The sequence below is a fragment of the Trachymyrmex septentrionalis genome, unplaced genomic scaffold, assembly GCF_001594115.1.
Source record: "Trachymyrmex septentrionalis isolate Tsep2-gDNA-1 unplaced genomic scaffold, Tsep1.0 scaffold13, whole genome shotgun sequence".
Taxonomy (NCBI): Eukaryota; Metazoa; Arthropoda; class Insecta; order Hymenoptera; family Formicidae; genus Trachymyrmex; species Trachymyrmex septentrionalis.
In genome coordinates this window covers 3,724,219-3,737,011 of record NW_017304438.1, presented here as the reverse complement: position 1 = coordinate 3,737,011, position 12,793 = coordinate 3,724,219, and the positions used below count along the sequence as shown (strand labels likewise).

General features: G+C 28.6%; 1 protein-coding gene across 18 annotated transcripts; it reads left to right on the top strand.

Moving 5' to 3' along the window:
- The first annotated feature begins 1,209 nt into the window (after window positions 1-1,209).
- Window positions 1,210-10,180, top strand: LOC108756927 (acyl-CoA Delta(11) desaturase-like). Of its 18 annotated transcripts, none has more exons than XM_018501120.1 (7): window positions 1,258-1,375; window positions 3,346-3,683; window positions 7,900-8,236; window positions 8,588-8,718; window positions 9,021-9,226; window positions 9,333-9,515; window positions 9,756-10,180. In XM_018501120.1, the coding sequence occupies exons 3-7, from the start codon at window positions 8,038-8,040 to the stop codon at window positions 10,024-10,026; spliced, it is 990 nt and encodes a 329-aa protein (XP_018356622.1). In that variant the 5' UTR covers window positions 1,258-1,375; window positions 3,346-3,683; window positions 7,900-8,037; the 3' UTR covers window positions 10,027-10,180. The 18 variants fall into 18 exon arrangements, with proteins under 18 accessions (XP_018356630.1, XP_018356622.1, XP_018356621.1 ...); XM_018501119.1 differs by having other exon boundaries at window positions 3,343-3,683; XM_018501115.1 differs by having other exon boundaries at window positions 1,258-1,505; window positions 3,437-3,683.
- Window positions 10,181-12,793: the final 2,613 nt, after the last annotated feature.

The following is a 12,793-nucleotide window of genomic DNA, read 5'->3' as shown; positions in this document are numbered from 1 at the left end:
TATATAAAATATATGTATAATTTACAAAAATCCACGATTAAGTTTAGTACGAACTGTTTTACTGTCATCTTACTTAAAGCGTAAAAATTACAGATAGAAAAGATTACTTGGGAAGAGATGTCAAGTAATAACTATAAGTTGTAATAAAATTAATAAAATTTTTATAAAAATGTTAACTTTTCTTATTTGTTAAAAACACGCGCGCGCCGTTTATGGAACACATCTTTGTTACGTTTAGTTGAATTTGGCATGAAATACCTGGCGTCTAGGCGCAAAGAGAATACTTTACTTCAGATAAATAACAGATCAAGTCTCATTTCAAAATAAGATAATAATTTAGAGATATAGAGTTTCAAACCTTTTTCGGGATTAAATTGTTCTTAATGACCACAAACGCCGTTATAAAGCGCTTGCAAAACCATAAAACTTGTTATATTACGTAGTTTGAAAGATAAACGTTGTTTTCATATATATACTGATTATTATGAAGAATATTATTAAGGTCTCGGTAATCTAAAGGCTTAGGACGCTCGTACGGAATGTTAGAGGTCCCAGTGATAATATTTTTCGCAATAAATAAATTTATTTACAGATTTCCAATATACTAAGATCTTCTTAACAGATGCCTATTAAGCATCAAAATTTAATTGTGATATCATTACCTGCGTGTTTAAGTTCGGAAAAATTAATTTGGCGCTCAATTCAAATGACTATAAAATGGTGTATGCGTGTACATATGTAATATATATAAATTCACATTAAATTATTTAAACATTAAAGATTTAGCTTTGCCTGTTATGGACTGTTATACTTTTATTTTCTATTTCCTATTGGTTGTGTTTTTGACATGTACGCTCCAATAAAGATTCTTATTATTCATAAAACATTTCTATTCAAAATATTTTTTTATATTTTTTATTACTTCAGAGATATTTGCGTAGACATAAACATCGTTTTTTTTTCCAAAGAAGTTCCGGAATCAGCGTAATGTCAAAACTTGAATAAAGTGTTCGTATCTTATCGAACAATTTTCCCGCGAAAGCGATCCAAGAATATCTCAGCGTGTAAAGGTGGAACTCAACATTTACGTCCGTCGGTTCTGCCGGTGGCGCATGCGAAATTGCGAGAGTGTTGTATTGTAACGTTGCGCATTGAGCTATCTTTATCGGTCTCGCGAATTAGGACAATCCTCGCCCTTTGTCTGACTGCGCGACTGCGCGAGTAACCGAATATATGCTTTCACGCACTTCCCTTAGGAGGAAGACCCGACTTGGAGATATCTCTCTATAACGATGATCGATTTGTACTTGGAGTCCCGGGAGCGTAAGTTATTCTCGAAGGCGGCGTTTGCAAGACTTTCATTTTCAACGTTTGTGTATGTATACGCGTATTTTGCTCCATAACGAAAAAATACGAAGTGGTCTCTCTTCGTGATCCGTGAAACCACGACATCTTTGATGTAGACTCTTAACAGTGAACTCTCCAATATCGACATTGCACCGAGGGTGAGTGCCTCGTGCGTTCGCGAATTTGATTGCTACGGAACGAACTATATTATTTTTGCGTCAAGATTTTCGTACCTGGAGGCAACACTAGTTCTGAGAAAGGTCTTTATTGGTCGCAATAATTCGCAGCATTTATGACCAAACCGAAGATTTTTGCTCGCATTCTGATTCGAGATCTCAGTCACTCGGCTGTCCGCCGTCTCGAAGTGTAATACAGATTCAGTATTGTTAAAAAAAAAGGAAACTCTCTCTCTCTCTCTCTCTCTCGCTCTCTCTCTCTCTCTCTCTCTCTCTCTCTTTCTCTCTCTCTCTGTGAAAGGAAAGTGATTTCTCAAGCCTGACTCTTATCGCTGCTCTTCCCTCTATTTCCCATTCTTTTTATAAGAGCGCAAATCAGTTCTCGCGGAACAACCGATTCGCAACAAAAGTGTTTTCACCTCTAAAATCAAATATAAACAGTTTAAAAGAATTATAATTAGATCCATCTATTCTAAACTTATGCAAAGTTTCAAATTCTTTTTTATTTTACATTTGCCGATTTTCCTTGTGAGTAAACAGATCTGTGTAATTTATAGTATTTATATTTTTCGCTGCATCATGGCTGACGTTCATAAATCATTATCTCATCGATCATACAAAACAAAGCAGCTTGTGAGATTTATTCTCACAATTTTCCAGTTGTTTTGTTCCAATCTAATTTTTTGCTGCTTTTTAAATAATTTTAGCGTTAACTTTTCTTCTCTTGCTAAAGTATCGCATAAGATGACATATCTAAATAGATTAGAAAAAACGAAGTTCTACATTTTTATTTTTTAAAATTTTAAATTCTTAGTGTATTACATTTTTTAAAATGATATTTACAAACGAGTAAGGAAATACTGAGTGACACACAAATTGACGCGAATTCGTATAACGTACACACAAAGGATTCTTATTTTCACATATCGATTAACTTCTGGTTCATAAGCCTCTCGATGTCGCGGTCAGAGGTCAGAGGTACTACAGATGCGTGATTGCTGTAATCGGGACATAGATGCATTCGTGGTATTTCAAAGTATGACAAAAATAACTTATTACCACGAGGATAAGATCTAGCTAATTATATATATGTGATAATTTTAACAATGTTAAGAATCTTTATTTTGAAGACCGTACGTGTAAGAAACACAATCAATACTAGAAATTTAAAATGCCTACAAATTAGGATACTCGTACGAAATACAAGAGATCCGGGTTCAAGTCCTGGCTGAGGTAATATTTTTCGCAATAAACTTATTAACAGTCTCAACATATTAACATCTTTATAATATGATGCTTGATGGTAGCATCAAATTATTAAAATTGCTTGTCAATTTATTGCGCGATTACTACAGTAGTTTTAATTGTGTTTATAAGTCCAGAAAAATAATTTAGCGCGCAATTTGAAAAGACTACTACTAATATGGTATATATGCAAATATACTATATATATGCATATATAATGTATATTAGTGTTATTACTCAAGATTGAATTATTTAAAGCAATAAAGATCCAGCTTCGGCTGTAATAGACATTTTAAATTTCTAGTATTAATTGTGATAATTTAGTTACTAAACCGTACAGTACATCAAATAATGTAACAACTTGTTTCGATATGCATATTGTGAAATCTGGATTATCAATTGGAAATAGATAATCTATTAATAGTTAACCTTCCTGAAAGTGATATTTAATTGCTTAAAGCAAATCTGCTCGAGTAGTTTGGAGAGGAAAGAAGGAATAGAAATAGAGGGTAGCGAGGAGGGTGAAGAGGGGTTGCGATTTTTGAGAATTGGAAAAATTACTAATTGCTTCCAGAAGGTTGGAAAAGTGTTGCAAGATAAGAAGTGATTGAAAATATGAAGAAGAGATAATAAAGATATTGTGAATAAGAGGATTATATGTCTTAAAGATTCGTGCAGACCGGCGGAAGTGAATTTTGTGCGCTTAAAGATATTAAACATCAATAGCTGTGATAAGAGCAAAGGTAAAGATTTTTGAGATGTTATGGTTAGAAGGTAGGAACAAACGGGATGACACAAAAATAGAAGAAGACCTTGGAAAAGAGTCAATGAAGTGTTTATTGAGAAGATATGGGTTGAACAGATAAATTGAGAAGATGGGTAGGTACGACGGGAGAAGATGACACCGAGAAGACGGTGAGATTCAGTGTGGAGAGGGATTTAATAGAAAGAACTATTTTCATGATGAATAGTGGAAATTGTGCAGTTATGAAGCTCTTTGTAACGCAGCCAGTCATAAAGTCTTGATAAGCATGCTTGAATTTATCAAAAGCGCGAAACTCCTACGCTATGAACTTTTTAACTGTCGCATTTAGCAACGGTGTAAACCACCTGGTTACACGATCGAAGAGATCGAAGTAAAATAATATGATATAGAATAGGTAGAAAAAAAAGTGTCGCCAATTCATGTGCTTAATGTTGATTTGTTTCAGCATTTATAGACAAATTTCCAGGCAGAAATGGGATTTTACTATTATGATGTCATAATACAGGGCCTACTCGTTTTTCGATATTTGTTTTCTAATATTAGAAAAACAGTAAATTGTGCTTGGCTATAAATATACACATAAATTTTCGTATAACAATTACATTTTAATTAGACATCTTTTAATAGAAGTCTAATTTTAAAAATTCCATACTGTTTCTCTTATTCACAAATTACTAGTCTATGGACTACTGTTTCGTAAGTACAGAGTGAACAGCTGTTATATAAAGCGAATGTCACGATGTGACAATTCTGGAGTGCCATATTGGACTAAGAAATGGTAAAGAAGATCTCAATTTCGAAATTTTTTGTCGTTCTTGGGCATTGACTCCACCTCACAGGCATGTATTAATGTGCATACTTTAATCTTAAAAAAGAATTTTTAAACAAGTAAGAGAGGAAAAAAGTAATTGTTATACAAAAATTACATGATTTAGTCGATAAGACAGACGACTTTAGCATTCCTTTAACAGACTTAGCTGTCCGGGTATTTAAATAAAATATATCATTTAAATTGATTAGAAGATAGTAAATTCTCTTGATTTTTTAGTCACTCTGTTATCATATTTTATTATCAGATATTTTTGTCGGTATTTTTCCGATAACTTTTGCAAATACTTTACAAAATTGACAGATTTGACTATCTAGGTATGTAGAGTAAAGTTGTTGAAATCGCACCAGCTCCTGAATCGCACTACTTTGCTAAAAATTTCATTATTGTATTTTATGTATATTTTCTTACGGGTTATTTAAGAATTATATGCAACGCTTTTAAGAGCAAACATTGAGAATTAATAACACCTTGTTGACAGCAAAATAATGGCACGTGATGAGCTCGCACATTTCTTATATAGTATCGTGTCGGCAACATAATAATAAATTAATGACACATATATTTTACATACCATCAAGATGCTACCAACTGGCTATCATCAAATTTATAATTTATGTGAAGACAACATTTCACGCATAATGAGGAAGAATCTTGTCCTTAGTTTGTCAACATCTACTGCAGCAATATAACGGCGTTTCGAATTCATTTGGCTATCTGAGTTGTTATTTACATAAATAAAAAAATCTTAAGAGTGTTGCTATTTTTCAACGTATTTTATAACAGAATTATAGAAAAAATATATAATTAAATAGCCTAAGTCTTAAAATTAAATTTGTCATGATTAAAATATTATTAAAATTAAATTAATTAGATTAAAATTTGCTTTACATTTTTGTTTATATATTAAATAAGTACAAATTTTAAAAATGTCCCAGTTTTCTAAATCGTACTACAATCTAATCTTCTAAATCGCACGTTGCATAATATTATTATTTTTACATTTCTTACATTTTTATTTCATTTATTAATATATATTAAAAATGTTACTGTAAACCTATGAAATGTTAATATTGTTTCACATAGAAACTTTTTAAATTACTTCTTGAAATTATCATGTGTTTCAGAAATTATATATATTCTTAAGTTTTTAAAAGTATAATAAAATACAATTTTTTTCTTTTCTTATGTAATTTAAAAATTTTTTTTTAAATCCTCATTTTAAACGTTATAATAACGCAAAAAAATTACAAAGAAATTACACGTGAAAAAGAAAAGAGTGCAGTTTATTATGCTGTGAAAAATTTCTTAATTCTTCATAATTTTTGCGTTATGAGATTTCAAGTGAAAAGTGGTGCAATTTCGGCAATCTTAATCTATGTATATATGGCAGTTTTGAGTTTTACCTCATTTCTTAAGAAACTTTTTAAACAAATAGTAAGCATATACATATGTAATAATTATAATTATAAAATTTTTTAAATTAATTACAAATAATTATTTAAAATATATAAGACATTAATTTTATAATAATTTTTAAATAAACTTAATACAAAATTGAATACAAAATTAATATAATTATCTGTGCATGATTAACACAGTCTTTGTTAAAAATTATATTATTTTAATTGTAAAACTTATGTATTTATAAAAATAAAAACTTTTTATTATATTAGATTATAATATAATCTTTTTAATATAAGCCATATATAGATCGATAACGGAGCATAAAAGCCTCTGTAAAGTAACAATGCAATTATATATTAAATCACTTTACATATGTACATTAATAGACGTTTCGACTATGTATCTGGTAATCTTCAATATAAAAATTAATAATACAAATTGTTATATCATTATCGTATGTCTGTCTAGAAAGTGTTTGTCTTTGTCGATACCTATAGTTTGAGCTTTATTTCTTTTTAGTCTCTTTAGTTCACATCGTTTAATGCAAACATTTATTGTTTAATTTTTGAAATCATCCCTGACATCTCAGATCTTCACAGGAGTCCCAATTTCTATAATAATATTGTCACAATACACAAATCTATATTATATAAACAATAAGTATAATAATTTTCGAATGTTAGACATATATTTTTCCTTCCTTTGTCACTTTTCCTTCCTTCTTCTCCCCCTTCAACCAATTCCCTCCTTTCCACTCACCAGTTCCTTACTTTACTGACAGAGCACCTGAGGATTTATTATATACATTAATATATCCTCGGACGCCTTGTCAGTAATTTCGAGTCATAGATTAAAAACCTAATCACAGTTTTGGTTGGGATGATGTGAGTATTTTGGATATGGGACCTTTTTATTATAGAAGATTGATTTCAGAAATGATTTTTACAAAAAGACAGAAAGACGAACTTAATAAGCAAAGCGATACTGAGAGGTTGTCAGACATACATATATTTTTCCTTCCTTTGTCAGCTTCTCCTCCTTCAACCAATTCTCTCCTTTCCACTCACCAGTTCCTTACTTTACTTGGGTTACATTATGTTTATGTTTTTTCTATTTGTCACATGCCGATAAATGTCTTCATGAGATCTTGTCAGGGTTTTAATATATAAAACTTTATAATATATTTGGTGTTTTCGCGTTGACTCACAGGTATTATTAAAATAATTTTTCTTAACAATTTTATTAATTATAAATTTTAGTTTACTTTTTTAGTTTTTTATCCATTTTGAAGTTTAATTTTTTATCTCTTACTTTCATCTTTTGTATTTGTTATATTTAAAGAATGACTAAAGAATAGAAATCTTAATAACGACCGGTAATCAAGTAAAAAAAACAAAATGTATAATAAATTAAAAAATTTAATATATATTTAATAATTTTTTAATTAATTATACATCTGCTTTCTTTTGCTCGATTACTGGTCGTTATTAGGATTTTTGTATTACTGTGCAAACATTCGAGAGTTATTATTGTTTATACAATATAGATTTGTGTATCGTGACAATATTATAGAAACTAGGACTCCTGTGAGGATCTAAGATGTCAGGGATGATTTCAAAAATTAAACAATGAATGTTTGCATTAAACGAAGCAGTATTAAAAGGACAAAGAAAAATAAAGTTTAAACTAAGTTGTCGACAAAAAATCCTTTCTAGATAGACAGACGATAATGATATAACAATTTGTATTAAATTTTTCAATTGTAAACTATTAATAACGACGTAACATATATTATAAGTAGCATTGAATATCTGTTTAATTTTTATACTGAAAATGATAAGAAACATAGTCGAAACGTCTATCGATGTATACATGTAAAGTGATTTAATTTTAATATATAATTGCATTATTATTTTGCGGAGGTTTTTATGTTCCTTTATCAATCTATTTTGACTTCGTTTTGAAAGCCGTTATTTAAAGATAAGTCATATAATTTTGGATTTCCAATGAAACGATGAAGCATTTATTATTTAATACGAAAATCAAATTTTATTTCAATTTGTTAATTTATTTTATATTATCTTATATTATTTTCATGTTTTAAAATTACCGCTATGTATTTTTCCCAGATAATTGGCGACACTCTTTTTATCTACTCTAACTCAATATATCGCTAATAGCGCTCCACGAGCACAGTCTGTATCTATCGATGTGACTTCAAGTACAATATAATTATACTTTATACGTAAACAGTTATTGCTATCAGTATGTACGACACGGTACCAAACAATTCTCATGATGACACGTGTGATATTAAGTGCAAAGAAGAAATTATTACGAAAAGAGAAACACAAAAAACGGATATCGTGTGGTTTACGGTCTTTTACTTATTTATGATGCACACCATTGGACTTTATGGTTTAATCACGTTCAACTACTTTGAAAATTTAAAGACAACTTTGTGGTGTAAGTTTGTGTAAAAAATATTTAAAAATTTGAATTTTATATTGTAATTTTTTGTTGTAAACTAGTTATTTAACAAGAGTAGAGCAAGGCTTTTCTTGCAATAAATGTTTCTAAATAAAATACATTGAACATTTGAAGGGCATGCTTGTGCTTTGAAAAAATAATCATGATTGTGTAATGTAATTTAAAACGTCAAAAAGATATATTTTCTGTCAAAAGTCATATAATATTAAAGTCATATAATATTAGTTAAAACTAGCGAAATAGCCATGCTCGACTTTATAATTATCAACTATAATTATTATAATTAATTAAATACATATGAATTAACACTTTTTTAAATATTTTCAGTACTAATCTTGTATAACCTAGGATGCATCGGTGTAACTGCTGGTGCTCATAGATTTTGGTCTCATCGATCGTACAGCGCTAATCTACCGCTCAGGCTCATCCTTTTCGTTTGTTACTGTTCGAGCGGAGGGGTAATAATCAAAAGAGTTTATTTATTATGTAAATCGAAATACAATTTATTACGAAAATCTAACTCAATAACATTTACATTTTAAATTAAAGTTAATTTAATTATTATGCATACAAAGCGCATTTTTTATTCGAATATTGAGTCAAAGATATTACATAATAATCAGGAAATTCATGCAGTTTTAATTTAGGAATCTATTTATAAGATCGAGACTATTTTCTGAAGACACATCCCGGCTTTACCGATCAGACGATTGGCTTCAATGAGGACAGGCCTTAATGCTACATTTCTTTATATATGTAGGTCTCTATTTATAGTTGGGTACGGATTCATCGTGTACATCACAAATACGTCGACACAGATTTAGATCCTCACAACAGCCGACGCGGCTTTTTCTTTTGCCACATAGGTTGGATTCTAAGAAGACTCAGGCCTGAAATCATTCAAAAGTTACGTGAGACTGATATGCGGGACATTTTGGCAGACCCAATCATCGCTTTTCATAAAAAGTTAATTGAATATTTACATATAATTCACATTACATATTTATTTATATTCTATCAGCGCAATTTTCCAACACAATAAATATTAATGCAGTTAATTTTTTGTTAGCAGATATGTTACATTAGTGAACATGATATTCTCTTATGTCTTGCCCACGTTGATACCAGTTTACTTCTGGGATGAGACTTGGAACAGATCCTTTATTTCACAAGTAGCTCGAGTAATGCTGGTGTTACATGCAAGTTTTTCCATAAACAGTTTTGCTCACACGTGGGGTACCAAGCCATACAATAAGTAAGTCCTTTTGGATGGATTTACGACAATATTATTTATATTCGATATCGCTTATGCATGTTTAAGGTACAAGAACGATTTTTCCGACAGATTATTAAGTGTAAAATGAATTACTGTTTTCGCGAGGATTTTTTAAGAAATGTTGAGAATTGTAAAATATTTTTTTATTGATTCAATACACAATATTTAATAGATAAAATCTATTCCTATTTATTATCACAATTTTGTTCTAATTTCTAGAAATATACGACCGACAGAGAATATGAGCGTGAGTGTAGTTTGTAGTGGCGAAGGATTTCATAATTATCATCACACATTTCCTTGGGACTATCGTGCATCCGAGTTTAATTGGTATATTTTCAATCACTCGTCGTTTTTCATCGACATGTTCGCGAAGATCGGATGGGCCTACAATCTCAAGAAACCGTCCCCTGAGCTTGTGAAACGAGTTGCTGCCGATAAGGGCGATGGCTCCCGTGCCAAATGGGACGAAATCCCAGTGTGCAATTGAAGTGCCAAAGATTAAAATGCAACACACATACAGGTAGAATAAATTTAGTTCATTAAAGTATAATCTTACTTTATTGTTAGCAAAAACTTGTTTACATTTTCACACTTACGAGATTAGGAAAAAAATATGTAAAAATATATGAAGTATAAACTAGAAAAACGATGTGATTTGCAAAACATATAAATAATAAATTAAAATACTATAAAAAATATTAACAATCATAATGAAAAGTGTAAGAAACTTCTTGAAAAATTAGCTTTCCAATAAATTAGTTAAAACGAATTAAAAACAATATTACTGTTAAATTAAATTCGAATAATAAGTTGTATTTTAATTTATAATGAACTTTTAAATAATAATTGATGTATTTGTTAAAGTCGTATTGGAATTTAAAGCATTCTTACAAAAGTAAATATATAATATCAAAAATTCCTATAAGTGATAACTGTTACATATTTTTAAAGATTTTATTGCAAACAAGATTATTAAATAAAATATTTTGCAAACAATTATAAGATTAACAAAATATGTTAAAAATTAATATAAATGCAATATAAATATTTGCAATGTGTTAAAACTGTAAGAATTTAGTGTTCACGCTTGTTATAAGCGTCCTGCGACGATACCCAGTGGCAATAATTACGATTTTATCGATCTTAGTACAAATAAGTCGAACATATGCGGCGCTCACTATTATTTCAATTTCCACTGAAATAAAATCAAAGCATGCGTTGTTCTGCCACGGTATTTCGAGTGTTTTCTCACCGTGAACAGATAATTGTTGGCGACGTAAAGACCGTCGATTATATTCAATTTTTGGATTTTGATTATATTATATAATAAGTTTGCACACCTTGTATATCTGTCAATGTAAACATAAGCGTTAACATTCTTTATTTCGATCGCCAACGTCTTACGAAACGGAAACAAAAGGAAGTGACGCAGAATAGGAAAGCAAATTATTATAATTTATACATTATATAATAGATAAATAAAAAAAATATATTTACATATATGTTATATAACAATAAGTTTCTAAATAACTTTGCCATTTATTTTAAATACTTGATAATTTATTGTATTACTGTATCATAGCAACAATTCACGTTCGCATGAAGCCGAAAATTATTATATAAATATATGAAAGTTATGGAAATATATATAAATTACATGCATATATAAAATGATATCGGTCTTTTTGTAATGGCATTTTTGGAGACTATATGCATTATATGTATATAAATGAGAAAAAATTATGTTGTAACAAAAGTATTGTGAATGTTTGTTTTAGAAAAATTAATAATTTCAAAAATTGCCTTTTTTTACACATAAGAGTATAATGTATAAACACCACAAAGAATCGTTTTTTGCCACTCTATGCATGTGTAATATCTCATTCGAATCACTTTTATTCTCTCGCTAAGGTATATTTATTCATTATCTTGTTTGTTTTTTAATAAATAATTGAGAGAGAAGCTGTTTTCAATTTTTATTACGCACTGTTTTCCAGACATTAATTTTGTTTCAATTATTACAATTTAGAAATAAATATTTGCTTTAGTAAATAACAAAAAAATATTAAATAATTTTCAACACATATACTAACATTTTTCATTCTTAATAAGATTTTATTTAAATTTATTAACATAATTTTAACATTGTTTTGCAAATTTTTATTATACATTTAAGGATTAAAATTTTGTATTCCAATTTTTGGAAAATTATCAATCTATTGCAATAAGAAAAAAGCTTAAGTTCTTTTGAAATAATATTTATTTTATGACAAAATTTATAATAAAATATAATATATAATGTTACATACTGTATAATATATTTAAGAAGTAATTAAAAATTATATATATATATTTTTTAAATTGTTATTTCGGTTGTATCAAATCTAAAGCTCAGAACTTTTTTGTACACCTAATATATATATATAAAACATAAAATTAAAATGTACGTATACATAAAAATATACGTTAAAATTATGTATAAAATTATAAATATAAATATCATTCTTTTGTGAATAGATGGACGCAAATTATAAATGTTGTCTTTAAATAAAATTACATAGATATTCGATAAAATTGATATATGCGGGGTACCTAATACATTATTCTTAAGGCACAAGTTTTATTATCAATTTTACAAGAATTATAATTGCTAATTATATAAATTTAATATATAAATTAAGTAAAATTAAACAAAGCTTTTGATTGAAAATTGATTTATTTTTAATTGTGCGGCAGATCTTACTTTATTAATTGTTTGTTTGCCTTCCAAAAAATTTATTTATATCTTCATATTCATAATAATTTAGATAATAATATAACATAGGATCGCAATATAATTATTTCTTGATTTTATATTATAAAAGAGTATATAAAAGAAGTTCTGACAGTTAATACGGATTTGATTAGTAAAAAAATCCGAAATGATAAAATCAAGTGTTTTCAAGGTTAAAATTGATATAATACGATTTATTGCTCTCTAAATCTTTCTATTGCACGCTATTGGCATTTATGGTTTACTGACTTGCAGCTACTGAGAAAATTTACAATATAGAGTGAGGATTTTTACACTTTTGTATACAGGGGAATTTAAAGAAGAGATGTGCAAAATTTTTCGAAATTTTTCTTATTATTGTGTATCAGTTCCTTTCAAATAAAATCAAATTTTCAATGTAATCCAAAATAGTTAAATTATTAATAATTTTTTCCAATCACATCTTTTTCTTATACTGCCAAAAATTAATAAAATTACCAAG